We start from the raw sequence: 23,816 nt of genomic DNA on the forward strand, positions 1-23,816 counted from the left end.
CGTAGAATACTTCATTTGGAAAGTTTCTTGCTTTTCCTATTTTGCTTTAGCTCATGTGAAATTGTTGTTTAATTGCCCAACATGCTGCACTTGCTTGTCCTGTGCATCACCTGTATATGTACACTGCCTTGCTCTGGGTGTGTGTGTGTGTGTGTGTGTGTGGGTGTGTGTGTGTGTGTGTGTGAGTGTACACGCATGTATGTATTTTTGTTCTCCTTGGAGATGCATTATTTTTAGCCAGCCCCCGTTCTCCCTCTGCCGCTCCTCCTCCAACAATCAGCGGTGCTCCAGTTTCTCTGGCCTATCCTGTGGTCCCACTTCCTCTGATCAGGTCTAGCTCTGCAGAGAACAACCTGAGACACTGTGCAGAGACCAGAGACCCAGACCCAGACCCCCCCAGCATGAGATATATTATGCTCATCATTGTCGTCACTAATATGCACGACAACCAAGGATTTGATTCAAGTCGTCAGCCTCACCCCCGCACAGCAGGTGTCCCTATTTTGGGCCCTTTGCCCACAGCCCACTTCATCTTAGTTCTTGCTCCCACCAGAAAATAGACCAGGTCTTTGTTAAATAGTCGGTGCTGCAGTGACTACCTACGCTCTCGATCCCTTCGACTGCAGGAGATATATTTGTACCATCCACTCTTCACGATTCACGACTGCAGATCACGACTGCAGACCAGTCCTGGCGGAGCGGTTACAAGTCCAGCAGTTACACGAATTGGCCGTCACTGTTGTCTGACAAAGGTCAGCACCATCAAGACTGTCTCTAAAGTGACCAACAGCACAAATTTCAGTGTCAGATTTGACCAAACACTGTACAAATGTGCCATGTGGATTTATGGCACCTGCATAATCGCAGCTTTCCATTGAAATCAAGTGATTTTGGTCTGAAATGTTGCCATTTGGTAACGTGCATTTATTGTGTCATTCACATGCAAACACAGATAAGCAGCTAAACCAAGGTCTCCAGCCATGATGGCTGATCTGTCAGGCTGTACTAAAGGTACAGTGGTGCGTTGAGCTGAATGCTAATATCAGCATGCTAACTTGCGTCCACGGTGAAGTACAGCAGGTATAATGCATTTGCCACTGTTTTTTCACTCCCACGCACAATTGTCAACCTGTTGGTGGCACTAAAGATGAGAAGTCCAGGGATCACCAGAGTCAGATAATATATATGAGTGAATGTCTGTAATAATATTTCAGTCTGAACTGAACCGGTGGAAAGGTAAATCCACACAACTCAACTGAATTTAATCAACAGTATAAAAGTAAGTCTCGTCCCTTTGCTTGAAAATCTGTCACACCTCCCAGTGCAGGTTGCATGACCTGCTCTGTGACCTCTACAGTTCAGCAGGTCACCAAGATTCCACTTTTCACTATACGGAGCTTAGTCAACATGTCTGAATATGGGCGTCACAATGATGTCGATTTATATTCTCTGTTCTGGAAAAATAAAAAAATTAATAATATTTTGCCAAAACAGAGAATATTAAAGCATAGAGGATGTTAACATCAGAAAATGATATGAGATACTGATTGAAATGTAAATGTAAATTCCCATTCAATCACACAGCAGGAGTAATTTGATTAATGCTGATGGATTCTGGCTTCGGTCTGATGCTGACATTTATAGGTTTTCAGACCGGATGGCATCTATCTACGAGACGATTGTGATCTAAATCTGACAGGCTGCAGTGATCAACAGTCATGGTGGCCTGAGGACAAATGACCCGAATGAGCTAAAACAACAGTATTTTCTTTACTTTTTTCTAGGTTGCCACCAAGAGAACATCTTCGGAGTTCTTATTATTTTATCCAAAAGGGAATATAACTGCAGTCCAAAAACCACAAATAGCACAATAATCTCATCGTGTAAATGCAGCTGAACCTCACACCTGTTAATCTGACAGATGTGACATAAGTGCATTCACTCTTGTAATGATTCAATAAATAATAATGAGAATAGTCAATGACTTGACAGTGAACTAGAACTGGAACAAACATCTGCAAACTGGAACTACGTGTCAGCTGCACGCGGACTGGAAAATGGATTCTGCGAGTAAACAAGAAACAACTCCATGGCAGTAAATTAAATATTTTACTCTGAGCCTGATCCATTTGTCCATATTTATCCAAACGCCACATTTATTCCCCCCCTTTTCTTTTTTCTGGTCCTTATCAGTCCAGCTGCCAGTGTTTGTGATTGTGTGCTATGGTTACTGTTGTTCCTCCGAGTGCAAGGTGCCAAATGGCTTCCTCCCCACGCCGTAACCACGATCAACACTGTGCTACATTTCTGTTCCACTAATGATTATGGTCTGCAGGTACTTTGATAATCCGCGTCCTGATACTAACATGGCGTCTCTCCTCATGCAGTGCACAACACAGGACGGCTACAGGGTCACGATCCTTGTGAGATTTAGTCTCCGCTGCAGTGGACTCTCCTCTGTGTATCTGTTGCTGGAGCAAAGATGTTGGCTTTTTGTCCTCTTTTCGTTATGGTCGCAGATAACTCGCCTGTACTTTCCAGGGCCGAGTAGATGCTTTTGTGCCCTCGGTGTATATCCTCAAAACGTGCAGAAAGAGATTTTTTTCAGAGGACATTCATTTTTTCACCCTTGGACTTTATCCAGATGAACAGACTGAAAGACGATTTAGCTTTTTGTCTCAGTTGAGGAAACGTCTGGACTGTGTTGTCCAGAACTGTCTAGCCTTCAAAAATACGCTTTCAAAACAGTAAAACCTGACCTATTACAGTTCTTCATGTAATCAACTATTTGAATTCTGCTAAAGAATAATAAAAATAAGAAGTAATGAAAAAAATGCCACGGTTCAGGAAAAAAAAGGCCAAGAGAGCAAGGGGAATGGGGAATCAGTGTGTGGGAGATGGTAATGGCATGAATGAGCACGATGTATACATCCATAGCACGCCGCATATTGTTCACAATGCTGTGTCCTTGTTCGATGCAACACCCAACACCCACTGGATTTATAAGGTGGTTTACGCACTGCAGACACAGATATAATAATATAAAGATACCGCTGCCATGCAGGTGCCGTTGTCTCAAAACAGCTGTTAGTCTTTCAAAATAAATCTGCAGAATTAGTGGTTGAATTCTCACTCAGGATCCCTGGCACTAAATGTTGGAAGAAACGGCCAGGAATTGGCACATCTTGGCAGTAACCAGGAATATCCTAAATGTGGAGGGCTGTCATAATAATTTCCATGCATTTCACTCTAATAGAGGGGGGCATCGGAGTGTACAGCTTCTGTTAAACAGCAAATTTGACACATCCGGCACTTTGGGCCCCGTTTCAAACTTCACCAGGATGTTTTTCTTCTCTGGTTTTGCACATTCCCAGTGCAGATTCCACACATGTCTGCCAGACCTAATGCTATGGAGGTCTGATGCTTAACTCTTGAACTCTTCTTAGCTCTATTTCTGTTGGAAGTCCATATAAGTCCACATGCAGACAGTTAGACAAGGATGGAGGTGATCCGGAAAAGATGCATATGGTCCCTGATCTGCCACATCCAGTTTCCTCCCCCTCAAAGCTCCTCCTCATCCCTGATGTTTGACGCCTCCTCAGCTATTTAGTGATGATGATGATGATGATGATGATGATGAGTGCTGCCAATTTGACCCAATTAGGAGCCTCTTGTTCTGGGGCCGTGGAAATAGCTTGCACCGTAATCAAACGGGATTCCTCATTAGAGCCATCTCCCACATGTACGCGATAACCTCCTATATTTCTTTTCTCTTGTCCCATTTTCTCTCTTTTCTTTTAATTCATCATTTTGTTTCATGCATCTTTAATTCGAGCCACTGATTAGGTAAAAGCTTTCAGTGAGCCTGAAAATAACTACATTTTAATTGTGAGGATAAAATCCTACGGTATACAGCGTCTGGTCAAGAAATAGTCCCACGCATAAGCTTCGTAAAACCACAACTTGTTGAACACAAACAAGACATCAGGTGCTGGAAGTCAGATTTTGCTTCCTTTGGACAAGGCTCGGCTAGCCGTTTCCCCGTTTCCCTGGCTGCAGCTTATATATTAACTAAACAAACATGAGCATGAGATGTGTATAGTATTTTTCAGCCAATTCTCAGCAAGACAGCAAAACGGCATATTAGTGAATGTTGCACCATTACTTCGACAGTCCAGAAAAAGTCCAAATGTGGTAATATTTTGATGCCATCTCACCCGTTCACACCGGAGGAAAAAGACCACTGAGGTCAAAAAGTACACAGACAGCCAAATATTTTATCCATATTATGTAACTGTTAAACATGTCATTCCAAAACAATGGGCATTAATCCGCCGCTGTAACAGACTTCACTTTCCACCAGATGTTAAACCTGGCTGCAGGGATTTTCTCCCATTCAGCCACAAGAGCTTCAGCGAGGTCAGCAAGCTAAGTTATTTCACACCAAACTGAGGAAAACATTTCTTTACGGAGCTGGCTTTGTGCACGGAGGGCATGGTCATAAACAGGAAAGGGCCATCCCCAAACTATTGCTGCAAATACTGCACTAAAACTACGGTCTAAATTATTGATGGATGTCGGAGCATTAGGATTTTAAATTGGAACAGACGAAGCCAAACCAAGAAAAACAGCTCCAGACCTTAAATACAAATAAGTACGTGGGCCCGACCCAGGGTGTGCACAAATTGTTGGTCATATGTTGTAAACACGATTTAAAAAGAGAGGAGGCTGAGAAAGGGGGCTGGCTCTCACCCCCCCCCCCCCCCCCCCCCCTCAAAATGTTCCTAAACATGCTGTTACTCAATAGCTCAGATACAATCTTGAACACCAAACTGGATCTAAACCTTCAACTTCAACACAAAAAACAGCTGCCATGAGACCTTCGTCTGGCTCGACAATCGGCAAATTCTGCTGATCTCACAACTCTGTCTGCAAATGTAAACTGAAAATCAACAACAACAAAAAAGTCCAAATGTGAAAAAACACTCATGTTTGATCTGTTGAGCAGATGACAAGAAACCCACACAGATGTGGGTGGTAAGCAGAGATGTGAATACACACACACACACACACACACACACACACACACACACACACAGGAATTATTGGCCAAGAAAAAATGCTGGCAACCAACGAAGGCTTGTATCACGCTTCACAATTGGTTTATAAGCACCTGTGGTCCAGCCAAAACACATTATTAGTTTAAAGATTAACATGACAGATTTAAAGAAACCAGTTGAGTTCTTGTTCTGTCACACTGTGAGTTATTGCTGTAAACACGCAGGTTTTCTGTGGCAGTTAATGATCCAAATTATGGGACCCAATAATGCACAGACAACATTTTACCATATTATAATTTCATTGCTCTTTTCACATATTTCACACAGCATGGAATTCATGCTGAGCTCTAAAAGGCACCTGTTTGTTTATGGACTCGATCCTTCTGGAGGTCCCCGAATGCAGGTCCCAGTTCAGTTACCACGATGCCTGTCTTGTTCTAGATGCACCGAGCGGGACTCCTCTGCAGACCGATGGGGACGTGTCTGGATTTCACAGAGCCAGGAGGGACCAGCAGTCCCCCGACGAACACAGAGACGCCCACAATAGCGGAGGAAGAGGACTTGATATCACCACCCTGGACAACATAACCCGTGTCGTGGTGAGATCCAAATAATTGACCCGTTGCCAAGTCCATTTACATCACATGTGCACATTTTTCTTTAAACGTGCATACTTGATTTCGGCCGTAGACTTTGTTTGGTGAAATGACAACTGTAGCTGACAGATTTGATCAGCTGTGGCTAGCAAGCTAACACATTTTTTTTAAATGTTAAATGCTCTCGTCCACTATGTGGGAGACAGTACCAGATGATTCCATAGAGATGAATGTTTCCAAACAAGGGAAAGGATAAAGACTTGGTTTGGTTTGCTAAATGTGCATCTAGTTAACCTTCTGTTAGAGAGCAGCCAAAGCTGCTTTCCTGAGCATTTCTATGAAACCATCCGGGACCGTGTTGCACACAGCGGATGAGACGGCACCAAACAGGGCTAGTTTGAACTTGCATACAGAGCCAGGTCATCATACGCAGCTGCATTCATGAAACATAGCCACAGACAAAAGGACCAGCTTGGATGAGAGGTAAAGGTTGTTGTAGGTCAGACATATTTCTTAGATCTTCATGAAAAACATTTTAACTAGCGCTTTAGCTTTTGTTTCAACAGATACGTCACTCGCTCCTGATTATTTGTAGCATCTGCAAACATGAACACAATGGCAGGCTGCATGAATGATGTGAAACTAATAGGTCATTATCAAGCTTTTCACATGCATTGTAGAAACTTTAATTTGAATATGGGGTCGTCATCTTCACACTAGAGAAGCTTTGAGTGTAGAACGTCATTCTGTCCGGTGGTTTAAGTACCTTTTGCATCCCTGTGCGTTGAGTGTCTCTTCTTTCACTTGTATCAGCCTCAGTAAAATTCAACCCCAATAAATACTGCTGTACGTTTCTTTTAAAAATGTCCTTCTCCCTCCATTCCTAATTGAAAACAGACGACAGCCTCGTTCCTGCCAACTTACAGCGTTTGTTTAATCGTGAGTGTGTGCGCGTGCTCGTGAATGACTCACTTGGACAAGATGTGGCTGTTGTACTGCTGCACTGGCCTTTTTTTTGGTGGGGGGAAGGCCCGATCCCCCCTATTTCCCCAAAAAAACTCCACCTCTCATCCAATGGGATTCTCTTCAATACATCAGTCAGCTGTTTGGGAAAACTATAGGATTGTTCCCTTCTCGTCACCTAGAAATCCCCCCCTCCTGTAGACAACACTGGCTGGTGTCAGGCAGTGGAGATGGGAGAAAAAAAGTGGGTCACTTGCTGTATATGGAGCAGCCGGAGAGGCAGTGAGAGCGCTGCATTTAACTGCTCCACTTTCTGAGCCCACGCTAAACCCCAGAACCATTGCTCTCCGTCACCTTGAACTGTGGCATACATTAATAACGGCATCAGGACTGGAGAACGCCAACGCCAAGTGTGCAAATGTGCAAACAGCTCCCCCAAGTGGAACTCTTTGGGACAGGAATTAGAGGAGATAAATCCCAGATGTCTGGTGGTTCCCAACCAACCCGTCTCTTCTGATAGGTCGTGTCCAAAAATGTTCTTTTTGAGTCACCAGCAGGGGAGGACTGGTAGATGAGGAAAACACTGCCTGAGCACATAATCATACATTTCATTTTTGTGAATAAAGTAAATTAATAAATTATTGTAATATATTGATAAATTTAAGTCTGAATGCAACTCAAGGAGTATAGATCTCAAAATTCAACTCACAGATTTGCTGTTAAATGTACGCAACATCTACCCGCATACAAGGCTCGGCGCGTGTTACATATCGAACCCTCGTCGTATGTCTGTCATTTGAGAACTGATTTACAGAGTATGTTTTACAAGAAAAAAGTAGAGCAAATCTCCCATCAATTTTGTTTTTTCCTTACCTTTCAACTCCTTGGATTCATCCAGGGATTCCTCGTATGACATCAGTTTCATCGTCAATGTGGCATCAACCCTAATTCTGACACACACACACACACACACACACACACACACACACACACACACTACAAAACACATGAATAAATAGTTCTAGTCAAGGCATTATTAATCTAAATCAATGGTTTTCAGGCTGATGATGTGATAAGCTTTTATTGATCTCCACCGGGGAAATTCTGTTCTGAAGTAACTATGAATGACTCTTGAGCTTTGTGTAGGAAAGATTACAGGGCAAAAAAGATTTGGGACTATAACAACTATTATTTTGATGTGATTTTGGATTAATCTGCAGATTATTTTCCCTATTAACCTATTTATTGCATCGTCTAAAATATGTCTAAAAATACTGAGAATACCTGTGAAATTACAGCCCTAGCTGGTACCAACAATGATTTAAGAATGATATGAATTGTGAAATAGTGATATGATTATTTAATGCAAATCAGCGGCTGTTGAACCCATTCTAAACTACCTCCCCTTGAATGAGGTTTGATGAAAACTTTGTTAATGAGTGGCCTGTTTCTCTAAGGAGGACTCCCAGCGGTACTACACATGGCAGAGTTTTAGTCCGACAGACAGACGGACTGAGGACTTGTGGGTAGACCTGAACAACCCGCACAGGGGCCAAGTCCAGATCCACAACATACTGTCCAACGCACACCGCCAGGCGGCGGTGAGATGAACACACACAAACACACACACATTGAATCTGATTTAGCACCCAGCCGTGTCTGATATGTCTTCTTTCCACAGAGGGTGGCGCTTTCTTTTGATTTCCCTTTTTACGGACACCGCTTGAGACAAATTATCATAGCGACTGGTGGTGAGTTTACATTACTTGTATATAACAGCAGCACTCATTCATGTTGCCCTCCCAATCTAGAGATCGAATCGACTTTGTACTCACACCCAGGGGAAATATTCACGCACACCACACTGTTACAAATCTGGTTAGTGGTAAATGCCTTCATTTGTAATAGCTTAAAGACTTGTCCTACATTTTTAACCAGGGAAAATAATTATGTACGAGAGAGTCATTGTTGATTCATCGTGCTATGCTAATGAATGTGCAGGCGATGGGAATGAAAAGCCAATATTGACGAAATGTCAATTTCTTTGAATCAAGTCACCATTGCGCGATGTTTGTAACATGAATTTATACCTTGTGATGAACAGCCGCAAAACACAGTACGATACTTGAATGTTTGTATGAAGCATTGTTGTCGTTCATCACATGTCCCACTTAATAATGTTTTATACTTTGGTGAAACTTGCGTCAGATAGATAGAAAATCCCTCATGCATGCATCGTAACGCTAGGGCAACTCAGAAAACACGGAAACAACAATGGAAATGATTATGGTTGGCCTTCTGACACTGCAATAACAACAAAGGTCAGTAGGTGGCAATAATACTCCATTTCACTCCAACATGGTAGTAACACATGTAGCATTTAGGATACAAGTTTTGCTGCTAAGCTTTGTCCTTGACAAGTTACAAGATGACCTACAATCACAAGGTGACATGTTATCAGGGAATGTGAAATTCAGTCAGGAAGAATAAGATTTGATTCACAACCAGTTGAAGGTATATGAAAAAGGACATTGATTCACTTTTCAAACACAATATGCACCATTTGGACCATTTATTTTGTAAACAGTAAAAGTGCGACAGCAAACTGTAGATAACACAGTAATTCTGTATTGCAACATTTCCATAATTAATTTGTTCAAAATAAATAATGGTCAATTAAATACTGAGACAAATCGTGCTCTGCGATGAACGCTCACACCCGTATTTTCAAATTACACACACGGTCATTGATGCCGGTACATCAGCCAGTTGTTGCTCCCGGTAACCGCGTTGTGTGTTGGAGAGCCTGAACAGCTGCTCTATGAGTGGGGTCTGGTTCATGACGTGGTAGCACTTTTTACCAATAGTTGCATAAACTAACTTTCTCGAGCACAAAGGGCAGAAGCAAGCACCTGCTTCTCTTAACTCCAGCTAGCAAAAGGCTTACCGTCTTCCCAGCTCTTCTATCCACGCCCAGCGCCATTTATTCTCTAATCCTTTATTAATTAGGAGTGTATCTACCAGAGGATTCATGAACTTACTCTCCATCCTACTTTCCTACGTGACGTCTCTGCCCAGGCAGTTGAGTATCTAAGCAGAACTCGATTGAAGCACATTTTTCCAAGACCCGCCCCATTCTCCTTCTGATTGGCTAATAACGTTAGTTTGAGCAGGGAGAGTTGTGTTCCTCTCATATCATTGGTAGATGAACTCATGAACTTGAAAGGTATATATTTTTTAAATATACAATTTTTCTTTAAGCCCTGTATTTTCATACTCGCTACAAACACGTTAAAAGTTCACATAGCTTTCAGTTAATAAGGACACGCAAAACATGCAACACCATCTTAAAATCTGTACCTGCCCCCCAGGGTTCATCTTCATGGGGGAGATTACTCATCGGATGCTGACCGTCACGCAGTACATTGCCCCACTCATGGCCAACTTTGACCCCAGCTTCTCCAAAAACTCAACAGTGAGGTACTCAGACAACGGTAAGTGAGAGAGTTCCTGGGAGGAGTCGGTGAGGTTTGGGGAGCTCCTGGTTGTCTTTGACCAGCATCTGTGTCCTGCTCTACTCAGGTAATGTATTTGTGGTGCAGTGGGACCAAGTGCAGCTAAAGGACCGAGAGACCGAAGGACGCTTTACTTTCCAGGCAATCCTCCACATAAACGGAACCATCGTTTTCAACTACAGAAACGTAAGTTACGGCTTAACGACCAAACCGCTTTCTTCGTCGCCCGTGCACTTTTACAAATCGCTTATTTTTCAGATCCCCATACCGGTGGAGAAAATGAACTCCACCGACCATCCAGTGAAAGTGGGACTATCTGATGCCTTCATTGCCCGCCCCCCCTCCTCACAGCTCTCAGGTGTGCGTTTGTTTTTTGATTAACACTATTGTCCTTAAATTGTATGGCGATGAATTTCTGCCACTGTGACAAAGATAAACTACATCCTTGGTAGTGTTTCTATAACATATGTTTTTCTTGTTGTTATCAACCTCACACATTATTGTGAGAATAAAAATACCAACTTGTAATGAAGAAAATTTCACTGAACTAAAGAAGCTTATGTGAGGAGGTCAGACAGGCCTGTTTTTGTATCCACACATCATTTCATAACACGTTTTTAAATTAATTTATGTAAATGGGACAATGTCAGTTTCTCAGATATGGACTAAATTTAGGCTTGGGCCGGTTTAAACATTTTCAAACTGGTCCGATACAAAGCTAAAGACCGGACCGAACCGGTTATACCGACCTTTCCCACTAGGCGTCGCACTTGCCACAGCAGCCGATGTAAACAAACACAAGGTACTGCAATGTCTCGTCATTATTGCTGCTTATTACTAATGAAACACACGTTGGATTTAGTGCCGTGACGGCATCGGCACAGATCGCTGTTGTGTTTAATTTTCCAGAACGTGTCATACGGACAAATGCCGGTTCAACTGGTTTGCATAAATCAAACCCGGTTTAGCCCCGTACACTGAACCGAACAGGTGAAACCGGAAATCGGCCCAACCCTAGCTACAATGTCTTTTTAGATTTTGACTGGATCTGTACAACATATCAAAGCTTCCAACAGCTCTTGTTATAAAGAGAGAATGTAATTAGATGTTTTGCTTGATTTTTGCATCTTGTAGGGACAGCAATGTTTGATTTTATATTTTTATGTTTAGGTCAATTCAGCAGAATGGTCTTTAAAGGTTCTCTATCGGGAATTCAGAGCATATCAGAGCAGATTACAAAGCATTAACGTTGTTTGCTGTTACGTTAATGCTATGCCAAATACAGAACCTTAAAACACAAACCTTGCAAACACAGTAATGTTTTATGTATTTCAAGAAGAAGCAAATCGGCGTACTATCTACGAGTATCACCGCGTTGAGATTGACATCGCAAATATCGTTAGCAGATCTTCGTTTCAGTTCACACCTCTGCCCAGTAAGTACCCTCACAAACCAGCATTTATAGGGCAGCCCGGCCTAATTATTCACCTCTCTAAGTCCAGGACACTGCTATCTGATCCACTCTAGCTTGTCTTCAACACACATCCTGCGATCTCTGCCTAACGTCCAACTTGACGTCTGGCTGCGGCTGGTGCAACACACTTCAACGGTAGGATGAAATTCTAATTGTTTATCTTGTGACCAATACACAAGAGGCGTCTGGCTCTTCTCATTCTGTTCTGAGTTTCAGATGTTCTGACGGTATCGACCGGCACAGACAAGAGTGGTTGGATTACAACTGTCCTGAAGAGGTGAGATTTAGATTTCTCATTTATACGAAGCAGAAAACAGCAGTTGTTTGATCCCCCCCCCCCCCCCCCCCCCCCCCACTCACTCTCACTCAGGCTAAAGGCACATGTGAGGACTACAACCCTGTACTACCTGAGGGATCTATGAGCTCCTTCAACCAGTCTTCTCCAGGTCCAACATCTTCTTCAGCACCCATCGAGGACCAGGCCGTCACTAAAGGTAAACTTCTCTGTAGCAGACTCTGGGGTGGGCTGGGGTGGTCTGGGGGGAAGGGGGGGCAGAGAAATATGTCAGCAGAGGTTCGTCTCATCATCCTGGTGGAATCCAAATCACTGGACTGGACTTTTGTGTGGCAACTGATGTGAGACATTATAATATATAATAATAGTAGATCAGATGACTGAACCAGAGGCCCTGGCACAAGCATTCAATGTCTGACAAAGATCATTAGTGAATAGCAATTTAAAAAGCATAAAATCGAATTATGTTAATTATGTTAAAAATGTTTTTATATAATTCCCGGAAAGCAGACATGGTCTGGAAAATGTTTACGGAAGCCCCAATAACGACAATAGCAGTTGTGTGACAGTTGCAGGATAAATGCATCTCTACCAAAAGATAACATTTTGGTGCACTTACAGGAATGATTAATTCTGCTTTACTTCGGTCTCAATTTTGTAGTTTTGGCCATTATACCATACAGTAATTGTAACTTTGCACACATCAAGTTAAAGCTGTAGTCTACGATTTTTCACTTGAGCCAAACTTTAGCCAATAGTAGCCATCCGGTCCGCATGGCTACTATTGTGGCGAGCGATCGCCAAGCAGTTTGGGATCGGGGACGTACTGCAGTCGGGGTGAGAGTGAAATCCGACCGGCACCCGCTGCATTTACACCGATAATGTTTCATCATTCATGGCCGTAATAAACACTGTTACTGCTTTGTACATGTTGTGGAAGTCCTGGACACACCGGGAAACTAAACGGCGTCCTGCCTGAGTTCATAGCGGAGGGAATGTTCCCATTCATTGTCTATGTAAGAAGCCGTGCAATGCCGTCGCGGAGCGGCGAGTTTCGAGAGACACCGCCGCTGCCCGCAAGCTCTCGAAAATCTTTCAAACTGACCGCTGTCGATCTAAAATAAAGACAGATTCAGCAATTGCATAGCTTATTTCTCGCCTAAAACGTTTTCAGAAACACATTTCGGTTAACTATTTTCGTAAAATAAGAGGGAGGTGGGAGTAGGGATGTCCACCGGTGACTGTGTGACTGGTGGTTGACCGTATTAACGTTAACCGATTAAACTTCTCGGTAGTCAGTTTAAAAAAAAAAAAAAAAAAAAAAAATCAGGATCGTGTTCTGCTTGTACGCACCGCTCGTGCCTGGTCGCGCGCCTCGGCAGCCTGTTGTCCGTGGAGAAACAAGCAAATTTACCGCGAGCTGGAGCCGGAGTTGTTGCGGCTCGTGCAGGCACCGGGGTCTCGCCACCATTATGTCTACTGCTGTGCGCTCTGACCCTGTTTTGTGATATACATGCATGACGGACACAGCGTTTCCCACTGTATAATTTCTCCTCAAGTCTTAATTATTCCCGCATGCGAGGTGCGGAGAATGCGATCTCAATTATTATACACTGTAGTAGTAGACTACACGCTACGTGACTAGGAGTAGACTAAAAGACTATAGTTTGCCATTTAATTACAAGATCTTTTTTGTGTGAAGTGAACAAAATATCCCTCACACTCAATTTTTCATAAATCACATGTTTATAGCCTACTTAATAGCCCAAATAAAAACATTTTGCACCGGTGCAGGCTTAAACAAATTTTCTGGTTAGCCAAAGTTATAAAAAAAAGACAAACAGTATAATTATAAGCCAAACTGTCAGTTATAAACTTGTATCCCAGTTTATCAACTTACTCCGTTGTTCAACTTTGACCTATATCTATCCTCACAATGGGTTTTAGTGGTTTAGATCATTTGGTTACACTGTTCGGATGGTTTCCAACATTGGACATCACAGTGATTCCTGTGTTCCAAGATTTTGGCAACTATTTTGGTGCAATTTTATTATTATCAAAAAGGAAAGGAAATAAGTTCCATGTTGTGGTAAACTTCAGTTATCCTTTCAACCGTTTTTCACAAGCTGGCTGAGAGCTGTTTGGGCTTTATTTGCCACTTTATTGGTTGACCGACTGTCCTGCTGTTAAACTGTTTGTCACAGTTTTACTATGTACACACATAATGCAACACAGATAACACGCCGTTGTTTTTCTTTCGTTTGCTCTGCTTTTCTCCTGGAGGTGCTGTACAAATAAATCTGAGTAGAGCATGTGAAACACACTAGCATTTCTTGGCAAGTACAAAAAGACCTCCTGTGGTCATTCACATATCAGCAATGCCTCTAAGGTTAAGAGTCGCCTCTTTAATCTGGGTTTTAACCTCCTTCCAGATGTACATACGAGTCCACCAGACCATAAGGGGATAACGGAGAACACGGCCATCATAGCAGGTGTGGTGGCTGCACTGGTTCTGCTCGTGGCTCTGACCTTACTGGCCGTCTACTACATCAACACGCACCCCACCGTTGCTCCACCGTTCTACCTCATGCAGGTAAAACACATTCTGTTGGATTTTCTGTTTAAAGAATTCCAACAAGCACACTTTGCATTGGTGGAAATGTAACTTAGCACATTTATTTTAGCACAAATTCAAGAATACTTTCATCAACCCCTGCATGTTTGTTCGCTGCCTGGCAATGAGCAATTGTTGTCTTGTTGCTCACAGCGACGCACCAACAACTACTGGCCCTCCATGAAGTTCCGCAACCAGGGTTGTCCCTCCAATTATGCCGAGGTCGAGCTTGGGGGTCACGAGAAGGAAGGTTTCATTGAAGCTGAGCAGTGCTTCTAAGAGTCCTGGACTTGCAGGACTTGGCCAGAAGAGAGGACATGATCTTAAGGACTGCAAAGGTATTACAAAAGTGGACAAATGTGGACAATCGGGTCAACCATCGACGCAGGCTGTCCCTACTCCAACCTCGGTGGCTGGACAGTGTTTACTGTAACTGCTCTGGTAGCTGTTGCCAGCTTTCTCTGTGTCTCTTGCTCTTTTCCATCACACAGGGGGATTTGCCATTTCATTCAGGGGGTTGGAGGGTCAGTGAGGGAGCAAACTACAAAAATGACGAGATGCAAATGCGTAACAAGAAAATAAAAACCCATCAATGCAAAAAGATGTCAGGGAATTAATCAAACTAGCCTTCATACTGCAAACCAACATACGACTCAACTTAAATGAGTTTTTGTTTTTATTCAGTTTATGGATTTTTTTCTTTTCATGAAACTTCCTACACGACCAACGACCAGTTCATGAAATGTTATATTTCTGTGCACTTCACTATAACAGATATTTAGCTATGTAACTGAGTATGATTATAATGATCATCTTGAATTTCTCTGGAGAAATGTTGTCTGGATGAATTTTAGAGACATCGATGTTATGAGAGTTTTCTTTAACCCTTTCTGTTTATGTCTTCTAATAAAAACTGGTGGTGGAGTGTTGATATTAGCTATCAGATAAGATATTAATCTTTTACCAAGTACCACCACAGACTGTCCAGGAGCTCACTGATGCTCTGATCCAGGTCTGCGAGGAGATTTCCCGGGGACACCATCGTCTGATGCATCAGAAGCAGCGGGGGCCAAACGACCAATTGAGTCACATCATGAGTTGCCATGACAAAATGTTGGATCAGCCTGTGATTTGAAATTTTCACTTAGATTTTGGGTGTGATTTTGAAAATCCAGCCTTCAAAGGGTTGATGATTTTGGATTCCATTGATCATTATCACATAATTTTGTTCTCAACAAATGATACAGTGTACATCTGTAAAGATTTTCAAATTGAATCATTTGTTCATCGGCATTGGATTTTTGAGCAGTGTACAACAAGGAAAGAAATAGGCAATACAACCAGAACCAGTCACTATTAGGGATTGAGAATAAGCATCACACAGGAACCATAACAACCCATATATTGATGCCACATCATGTAAAGCTAGTTATGTCCCACAGACACCAGCTAGCTAATCACAGAAACTCGGCTAACGTTTTAGCTAGCTAAGACAGTGTTTGTGTCCCCATAGTGGTGAGACAGTTGACTGCTTGTTTTTAACGAATTAACTAGTGTTAATTATGACTAATTGACGGTTGAAAGGGCCTTTGCGCATTTTTAAAAGGCTAGCTCTAACAATGCTAACGTTCGTTGCTGTTAATTGCTCCGAAATTAGCTTCATCCCATCGAGCTGCCCACCAAAAAAAAAGAAGAAAAAGAGTCCAATTAACTTCACGAATGAAGGACAAACAAGTAATGTGTAAAAAAAAGGACACTTACAGTTCGATAGAAGCACATTTAAGTGGGGACAGTAACAACTACGACCTTAATTGGCCAAATGAAAACACTTTTAAAACGTATTCCGGTAAAGCAGACTGACAGTTGCGCATGTGGAGCATACCATTGGGAAGTGGAGGAGAGGGGGACTAGTCCAAGAGATAATAGTTTAAAAAGGATTGTCACACAGTCATTGAAATTTAGTTAAACACAGATAAACACAAATATACTGTTTGACAATCATGTTAATATGTATTCTATATTTTTCTTATGTCAGATTCAAAGTTGAATATGATGTCATTGTCTTCCAGCATGGAACGGGTAGAGATTTGTGCATTAGCCGTTAACTGGCAAATAACTAAAATGCTGTGGATTCACATTCACCGTGTGGTTATATGTAGGCTAAGTAGAACAAACAGATAATATTTGGGAAAAGAGGGGGCACCCGGATTTGAACCGGGGACCTCTTGATCTGCAGTCAAATGCTCTACCACTGAGCTATACCCCCGCTGACAAAATAGTGGCAGTGTTATGTATTTAATCTTACACATGCTGTATATCACTGTTTCATAGTCTTCTCTTATATGTAGCAGAGCACTGCGGCGCATGTGAGCACAGTCAACTCTAGGATTTAAAACTGTTAACGGAGAAGTATTTAGTTCGCGTGCGCAGTGGAGAAATACGACAGTGATAATGTCGGCCATTCTCCGGCAGAGGGCGCAAAAAGGTCTAGTTCTAACCATCTTATGCCGAATGCTTTATCTCCTTCACAGTTTGTTCCCAATTTGTCGCAAAGGTGTGTAAACTGTTATAGTTTCGTTCGTCCTCGTTGAATTGAAGTGCTGTTGCGGTGCATTACGGTAAGGGGAGCAGCGCAAAGTGTTACTGCTCCTTTTAAGGTAATTAGGGGATTCCCCTTGATGCGTTTGAAGCTGCCTTCAGGCACTATGCAGGAACCCGTTATTTACAGTTCTCACTTGGAATGTTTCAATAACTATGTTTGTTGCTGTGACTTAATAATTGTTATGTTGTAAAAATAAAATGATCAGCTAATATCAAAATTGTATTTAAAAGGAGCTTTTGATAATACGTATCGAGGATAACACTGTCTTGTGAATTGAAACCTCCCATATCCGATGATTTTGAAGGCACCCGGAAGGCCACGTGCCTCACACTTGACTCCTCCTCGCCTTGAAGTCCGTATATCAATTGAAATGCCTGTAAGCGAAGAAGAAGAAGAGGGCGAATCACGTCCCAGCTGCTCATCATAAGCTCTACTTTACTTATGAACACATTTAACAATTACATTTTTTCAGTGAGTTTATGTTTTTATTTTATTTTTGGCTGTGAGGAATCTCTGCGCCACCATGAATCCGCCCTGTGGGAGATGCAATAAACCAGTTTACCCCACAGAAAAAATAAATTGTCTTGATAAGGTAAGCTCTAACCCCATTCACCAACCACATATCACTTTAATATTAAAAATGTCACCTATAGATATATAGTCTATAATATTCCTGTTTGATAATAACGATGTAGGGAGTGGTGGAAGAATTACTCAATACTGTATATTATGATAATTATATCATTGAAGCATTCGTGTTAAAGCTGTTTAAGGTGGAGCTAGATATGATATTTTCTTCTGAAATGTATTTCAATAAGAGTGTAAACATTCAGGGAATGTTCAGCAAATTAAATAGATATTTTTGAATGCTTAAGATATGTGGCTTTGAATTGTAACCAGTTTTTTTTTAAATATTGTTTTTATGGCACTCATCTCATTATAACCAAAAGATGCTGCACTTTTGTACACAATACACACTTCCTTATACATACACACACACACACACACACACACACACACACACACACACACACACACAGACTCACAGACTCACAGACACACTAAGAGAATGATGAGGAGAGAAATCACATCCGGTAGATAAACATCAGCCAGAAACTTCTAAATGTTGAAAGATTACAGAGCCCATGAAGGTTGACAGTGTGTGTGTGTGTGTGTGTGTGTGTGTGTGTGTGTGTGTGTGTGTGTGTGTGTGTGTGTGTGTGTGTGTGTGTGTGTGTGTTCTACCTAAAACTCAACTTGAGACAATTGCACGTCCTCATAATGCAAATCATTACATTTTAGGGTTGCATTCTTCTTTTATTTTTCTTCAATAAGCAAATTTAAAATAACTGTCTGATGACTGAACCAGATGTGTAATACAGCCTCTGCTGGCATTCCTCGATGTCATGTTTTATGTGCCATTTTAAATCATTAATCTGTCTGTGTAGATGGAATAAGCTGATGTCACACACAAACACGGTATATGCCTCCGGGCATTTACCGTGTTAAAGGTGACATATCACGACAATTTTTTGGGTACTTGTGCACACAAACATGGTATCCACGGTGCTGACCGACCCACAAACTCTGAAAATAAGACAACGCAGTCGGTTTTTATGTGGGACCAGAAAACATGCGATTTGACTCCCTTCCTGTGTCACATGATGTCTCTTTAGAATAAACCGCCATACCTTCATAGTTACACTGCGCGTGTCTCAAACACATAGCTTAAAAATGCGTCCCAGGGATCGTATTTTTCTCACAAGCCAATCAGAGTAGACTGGGCTTTTTTGGGGAGAGGGGTGGGGCTTAAAGAGACAGTGTTTCAGACAAAGAGTATAATCCAACAGATCTGGGGTTTTTTAACATTAAAGCATGTAAAAATGTTCTTGTAGAAACCCCAAAACACAAGTAGTAATCTTAAAGTGATCTTCTTTTTGGGTTTGAGAAAGTTTCGGTTAATCCCGATCGAAGCAAAATTATCTGACTAACACGGCATTTCGAATTTCCTCCCAGAGGATGCATAAACCACAAAGATCAGAGAGTAAATCTAAAAATGGGAAAGTGTTTGTGTGTGTGTGTGTGTGTGTGTGTGTGTGTGTGTGTGTGTGTGTGTGTGTGTGTGTGTGTGTGTGTGCAGCTGTACATTCCTCATTGCAAAAAAACACCAAAAACTTTTGGCACTAAGACTCTTGAGACATTAAAGCCCAATCAGATAAATAATCGTCTTCTCTTTCTCTTTGTTTTAGCTGATATCATACATGTATATGAGGGTAAGACTTTTGAACAGTTGACACTCATCTCTGACTCTTTGCTGTCTCCAGTATTGGCACAAAGGTTGTTTCAGCTGTGAAGTATGCAAGATGGCCCTGAGCATGACGACCTACAAAGGCTTTGAGAAGAAACCTTACTGCAGTATGTGAGTGATGCATGAAGGTTTAAATAAAACTACATCACATATTTCAGCTTTTTGCTGTTGTTTGTTATCCAAACAGATGTCCTAACATTTGCATCTCTCTCCTCTCAGGCATTACCCCAAAACCTCCTTCACCATAGTAGCCGACACCCCCGAGAATCTGCGCCTCAAACAACAGAGCATGCTCAACAGCCAGGTGAGACGCCAGGCAGATCAGCTCTCCGTCTCCACTGTCATCCCCGCACCACTGGCAGAGATATTCCTCCCTAATCTCGTTGTCGTCGTCACCACTCAGTATCTTCCCCTTTTTATCTGCCTCCTTCACTCAGCTTTGATTGAATCAAATGAGCCTTTAGGCCAGGTCATATAAAAAAAAACTTGATTTTGACGGAAAGATCTTGAGATTCAAGCATCCAAACAAATTGACACTTTATAAAGTGTAAATCTTCCGGGCCTTTCGTGTGGCCCCGGCTCAACTCAGCGCTCCCTGCCTGCCTTCACTGTTCTTAATCTCTAATCTGATCACACTGTTTGAGCCAGCTAATTAGCCTAATCGATGGGTTAAATCCTCTGAGTCACGCAAAATTAAAGGGATTCCTCGAGATTCCTTCCGCTGTAGGGATCGATTGTCAGCCCCTACTTCAAATGCTGCATTCTTCTAATTAAAAAATGTTGTATTTTGCACACCAGTAGATGATTTATTTGTGCTGCATGGCTCAATGTTGATACCCCTTTTTTAACTTTGGAGAGAGCTAAGCTAGTGGTTTTGCCTTCAGTCATATGCTTAAGCTAAGCTAATCGACTCCTGGCTCCAGCTGGATGACGCTGAACTGATCACTGCGACCTGCACGCCAATGGTTGAACCAATCCACCGCCATGCAGCCGCCATCAGCTTGTCATGTTTGGTGTCTTTCTCTTTAAAAATGTCCATAGGGGGAAAACACGGCGACACCAAACTCTTTACTAATGTGAATGAAAAGGATTTAAGGAACCAAGTGATTTTCATGAAACGCAGGATGTAAAAATATAAGAGTGACTCTAAATGCCCGATGTTTGAAGAGCGGCTCCATCTTTGGTTAAAACCCCCTTTGAACCATCATTTAACACTTCTACTATGTTGTCATGCTACATGATTGCTATGAAAACATTGTGAATGAACACCAGAAGCTGTTTCCTCCTCCTCCTGCTCCTCTCTCTCTCTCTCTCTCTCTCTCTCTCTCTCTCTCTCTCTCCCCCCCCCCCCCCCCCCCCCCCCGCCTCTGGTCTCATCCGACCCGGTTCACATAACCATAAAAGTCTCGACAGTCAAGCTCTCCTTCTGAGGCTGAATATTCCTCATAGCATGAACATGACTCACTGTGTGTGTGTGTGTGTGGGTGTATGTGTGTGTGTGTGTGTGTGTGTGTGTGTGTGTGTGTGTGTCAGATTTACTTTCAAGTAAACATTTCAGTGTTGTTTAAGGCTGCAAGTGTTTCCCCCCCACCGCACCGAAACTTGCAGGAAATTTAGCAAATAGACATTTAAAGCAGAACGTGTGTGTGTGTGTGTGTGTGTGTGTGTATATGTTCATGTTTGTTTAGTGCATATGAGGATATTAGCTTGGTCATTTTAAGGAATCGAGCTGATAAAGTTCACCTCAGGGGAATAACAAATAAGTAAAATGGCGCTCTATAAGGAGGACGAGGGGAGAGGTTTCAGCTTTTTAAATCATCAAGTGTTTTTTTTTTTTTATTATCAAATGCTGCACTCAGGTTGTATTGAATTTAAACATGTGTAGTTTTACATCTTCCAGCCTCTAAAAAAACATAAGAACCATGTTAGAAGGGAGAATATGTCATTAATGGAACTTAACGAGGATGCAAGTACACATGACTTCAAAATGGCTGAGTTTCCTCCTGTTTCTAGTCTTTATGCAAAGCTATGCTAAAGCTGCTGTTAGACATGAGAGAAGTTAAGGTTATTTCTCTAAAACAAGATTGCTGTTTTAAAAAATAATAATGAACTGTACATTTCAGGCTCTCTACAAGGAGAACTTTGAAAAGAGCAAGGGGAAAGGTTTCAGCGTGGTGGCCGACACTCCCGAGATGCAGAGACTGAAGAAGACGCAGGACCAGATCAGCAACGTAAGAAACTACATACAAACTACATATCTAATGGTCATTTTTACCAGAAACAACGTCCCTATTAATCCTGGATCGCCATTTACTTCGACATTGTCCATGTCAACGGTTTCCTCTCCGCCTCTGTACGTAAGAAGTTAGGCAATTTAGCCGTTGTTGTCTCAGTTTTTGACGGTCGCCATCTTGTTTTTTTGCACCCAGATGTGACACGAGATACTGATGCTAAGTACAACTTAAGGGACCAACATTTCACAACTTTCATGAGTTCAAGTTCTAAGGCAAAAACATGGACGACTAACAGTCCAGAAAACGCTGTGGTAGCGACCTGTCAATCAGCAGGTAGTCCCACCCCTAAAGCATCCCCTGCTTTCTGGTCTGTTGGACTCTAAATGGACCATAATGTACTAAATGAACATCATGCTGGATTGAAGAAGACTTGAAACTAGAGATTGAGACCATAAACTCATGTTTACAATGTTTACTGAGATAATACATCAAGAGAGATGTAGGACCATTTTCTCATAGACTTCTATACGATCAGAGAGGAGTTGCCCCCTGGTGGCCAGCAGAGAGAATGCAAGTTTAAGGCACTTCACCTCTGGTTTCACTTATGAAGAGTATTGAAATAGATTTTCCATCTATTTTCCAAGTGAATGTGGATGAAAATCACAGATGAAGTCAGAGCTCTGAAAGTATTTAATCCAGAAAACACAATGCAATCTTCATTTCATAGAGGCTGTAGCTTTGGTAGTAAGCATGGGCAACTGTTGAACGCTGTGGATTATCTGCAGTAATGGAGACATTGTGCATGCAAATACATGAAACACACTAAATCCATTACCTTTTTTGGAACTATGAAAAATCAACCTTTTAAAACTATTACTAACTAAAAATGAATTTACGAGAAGAAACTACTCCTTAATCAAAAACAAGCAGGACATGGTCAGATGCAAGCAGCCATTTTTGGGATGGTAGATTTGTAGATGTGAGCAGAGAAGAACAAACCGCTGCAGTGGAGGATGTCAGAGATCCTGCAGAGACACATTTCAGACATTTCTCCCCGTCCACTGAAGAGCAGCTGCCCTATATGGTCAAAGTCTCTCAGCTGTGGACAGGGAGTGAATGCTGCGCACACACACACACTGAAACACACACACACACACTGAAACACACTGAAACACACTCACACACTGAAACACACACACACACTGAAACACACTGAAACACACTCACACACTGAAACACACTCGCTTTCTCTTTTTTGTCTCCTGAGAGCTCTGGTTGCATGAAGGAATGACGAGTGATAAGCTGCATGTGAAAAAGGCAAAATCTAGTAATGTCTTTTTCCACTGGGAGCTTCCTTCCCCCTGTTCTTCCTTTCTCTCTTTCCTTCCTTCATTCCTTACCCCTTCTCCCTCTCTTTCCTTTCCCCCTTCCTTCTGTCCTTGTGTGAGGTCGTGTCATTGTGCCCTCTGGTGGACTGACTGGATCTTGCAACGAGCATGTGAACACTTCAGTGAAACAGTAGCGTGGCTGGTCGTTTTGTCATAAATCAGGAGAACACAAAGGACTTTTAAAAATTAAGCTGCGTTCAAAGACATCAGTAAGAACTCACAGGGGAGAAACTCAAAATAGAAACACTCTCTACTAAATTTCTAATCAAAACTCTGCATATTGAAGGTCATAATGCCCCAAAAGCAAATAAACATTCAGATGATTCACATCGCACCAAACCTGAAAACTGTAAACTGTTTGACGATGTGAGGAGAGGAAGTCTACCCCCCCTCAGCACCTCCTAAAATGGTGAGCCAGGTTTCTTGTGACTTTAACACGAGTGTGTCGCCACCTCTGTGTGCAGATCAAGTACCATGAAGAGTTTGAGAAGAGCAGAATTCGAAGTGACGCACCTCCTCCTGAGAACAGACAAAGTGAGTCACACTCCTCTAAATGACAGTATATTATTGAGCTGTATGTACGTGTATTAATGTGTGTGTGTGTGTGTGTGTGTGTGTGTGTGTGTGTGTGTGTGTGTGTGTGTAGACGAAGTGGAATCACCGTCCAACGCTGACAGATTCAACCAGCCAGTTGGACAAACGCGCCCTGCTGCTGTAGCGCCATCTGGTGGAGGGGTAAGGCAGACATATGATATCAATGAAAATGA

The 23,816-nt window shown here is 42.2% G+C and overlaps 2 protein-coding genes across 5 annotated transcripts in view; both read left to right on the plus strand.

Annotated features, from left to right (window-relative positions):
• Positions 1-15,446, plus strand: part of LOC311032690 (plexin domain-containing protein 1-like) — a 164,284-nt gene extending 148,838 nt beyond the window's left edge. The window contains exons 3-14 of one of the 3 annotated variants that reach the window (XM_084039650.1): positions 5,502-5,659; positions 8,077-8,220; positions 8,301-8,370; positions 9,991-10,113; positions 10,202-10,320; positions 10,393-10,492; positions 11,471-11,569; positions 11,662-11,743; positions 11,825-11,885; positions 11,979-12,102; positions 14,336-14,496; positions 14,671-15,446. In XM_084039650.1, the coding sequence (XP_083895776.1) occupies positions 5,502-5,659; positions 8,077-8,220; positions 8,301-8,370; positions 9,991-10,113; positions 10,202-10,320; positions 10,393-10,492; positions 11,471-11,569; positions 11,662-11,743; positions 11,825-11,885; positions 11,979-12,102; positions 14,336-14,496; positions 14,671-14,796 (1,367 nt within the window). In that variant the 3' untranslated portion in view covers positions 14,797-15,446. The remainder of the gene's footprint in view (positions 1-5,501; positions 5,660-8,076; positions 8,221-8,300; positions 8,371-9,990; positions 10,114-10,201; positions 10,321-10,392; positions 10,493-11,470; positions 11,570-11,661; positions 11,744-11,824; positions 11,886-11,978; positions 12,103-14,335; positions 14,497-14,670) is intronic. The other 2 variants (XM_084039652.1, XM_084039651.1) reach the window with 2 other exon arrangements.
• LOC311032691 (LIM and SH3 domain protein 1-like) overlaps positions 1-23,816 on the plus strand; it is a 34,627-nt gene that overhangs the window by 10,285 nt on the left and 526 nt on the right. The window contains exons 2-7 of one of the 2 annotated variants that reach the window (XM_084039654.1): positions 17,642-17,711; positions 19,444-19,538; positions 19,647-19,731; positions 21,551-21,658; positions 23,514-23,583; positions 23,696-23,784. In XM_084039654.1, the coding sequence (XP_083895780.1) occupies positions 17,643-17,711; positions 19,444-19,538; positions 19,647-19,731; positions 21,551-21,658; positions 23,514-23,583; positions 23,696-23,784 (516 nt within the window). In that variant the 5' untranslated portion in view covers position 17,642. Of the gene's footprint in view, positions 1-17,481; positions 17,712-19,443; positions 19,539-19,646; positions 19,732-21,550; positions 21,659-23,513; positions 23,584-23,695; positions 23,785-23,816 lie in introns of those variants that run through there. The other variant, XM_084039653.1, reaches the window with a different exon arrangement.

Source organism: Eutrigla gurnardus (genome assembly GCF_963514095.1).
Source record: "Eutrigla gurnardus genome assembly, chromosome: 22".
Classification (NCBI taxonomy): Eukaryota; Metazoa; Chordata; class Actinopteri; order Perciformes; family Triglidae; genus Eutrigla; species Eutrigla gurnardus.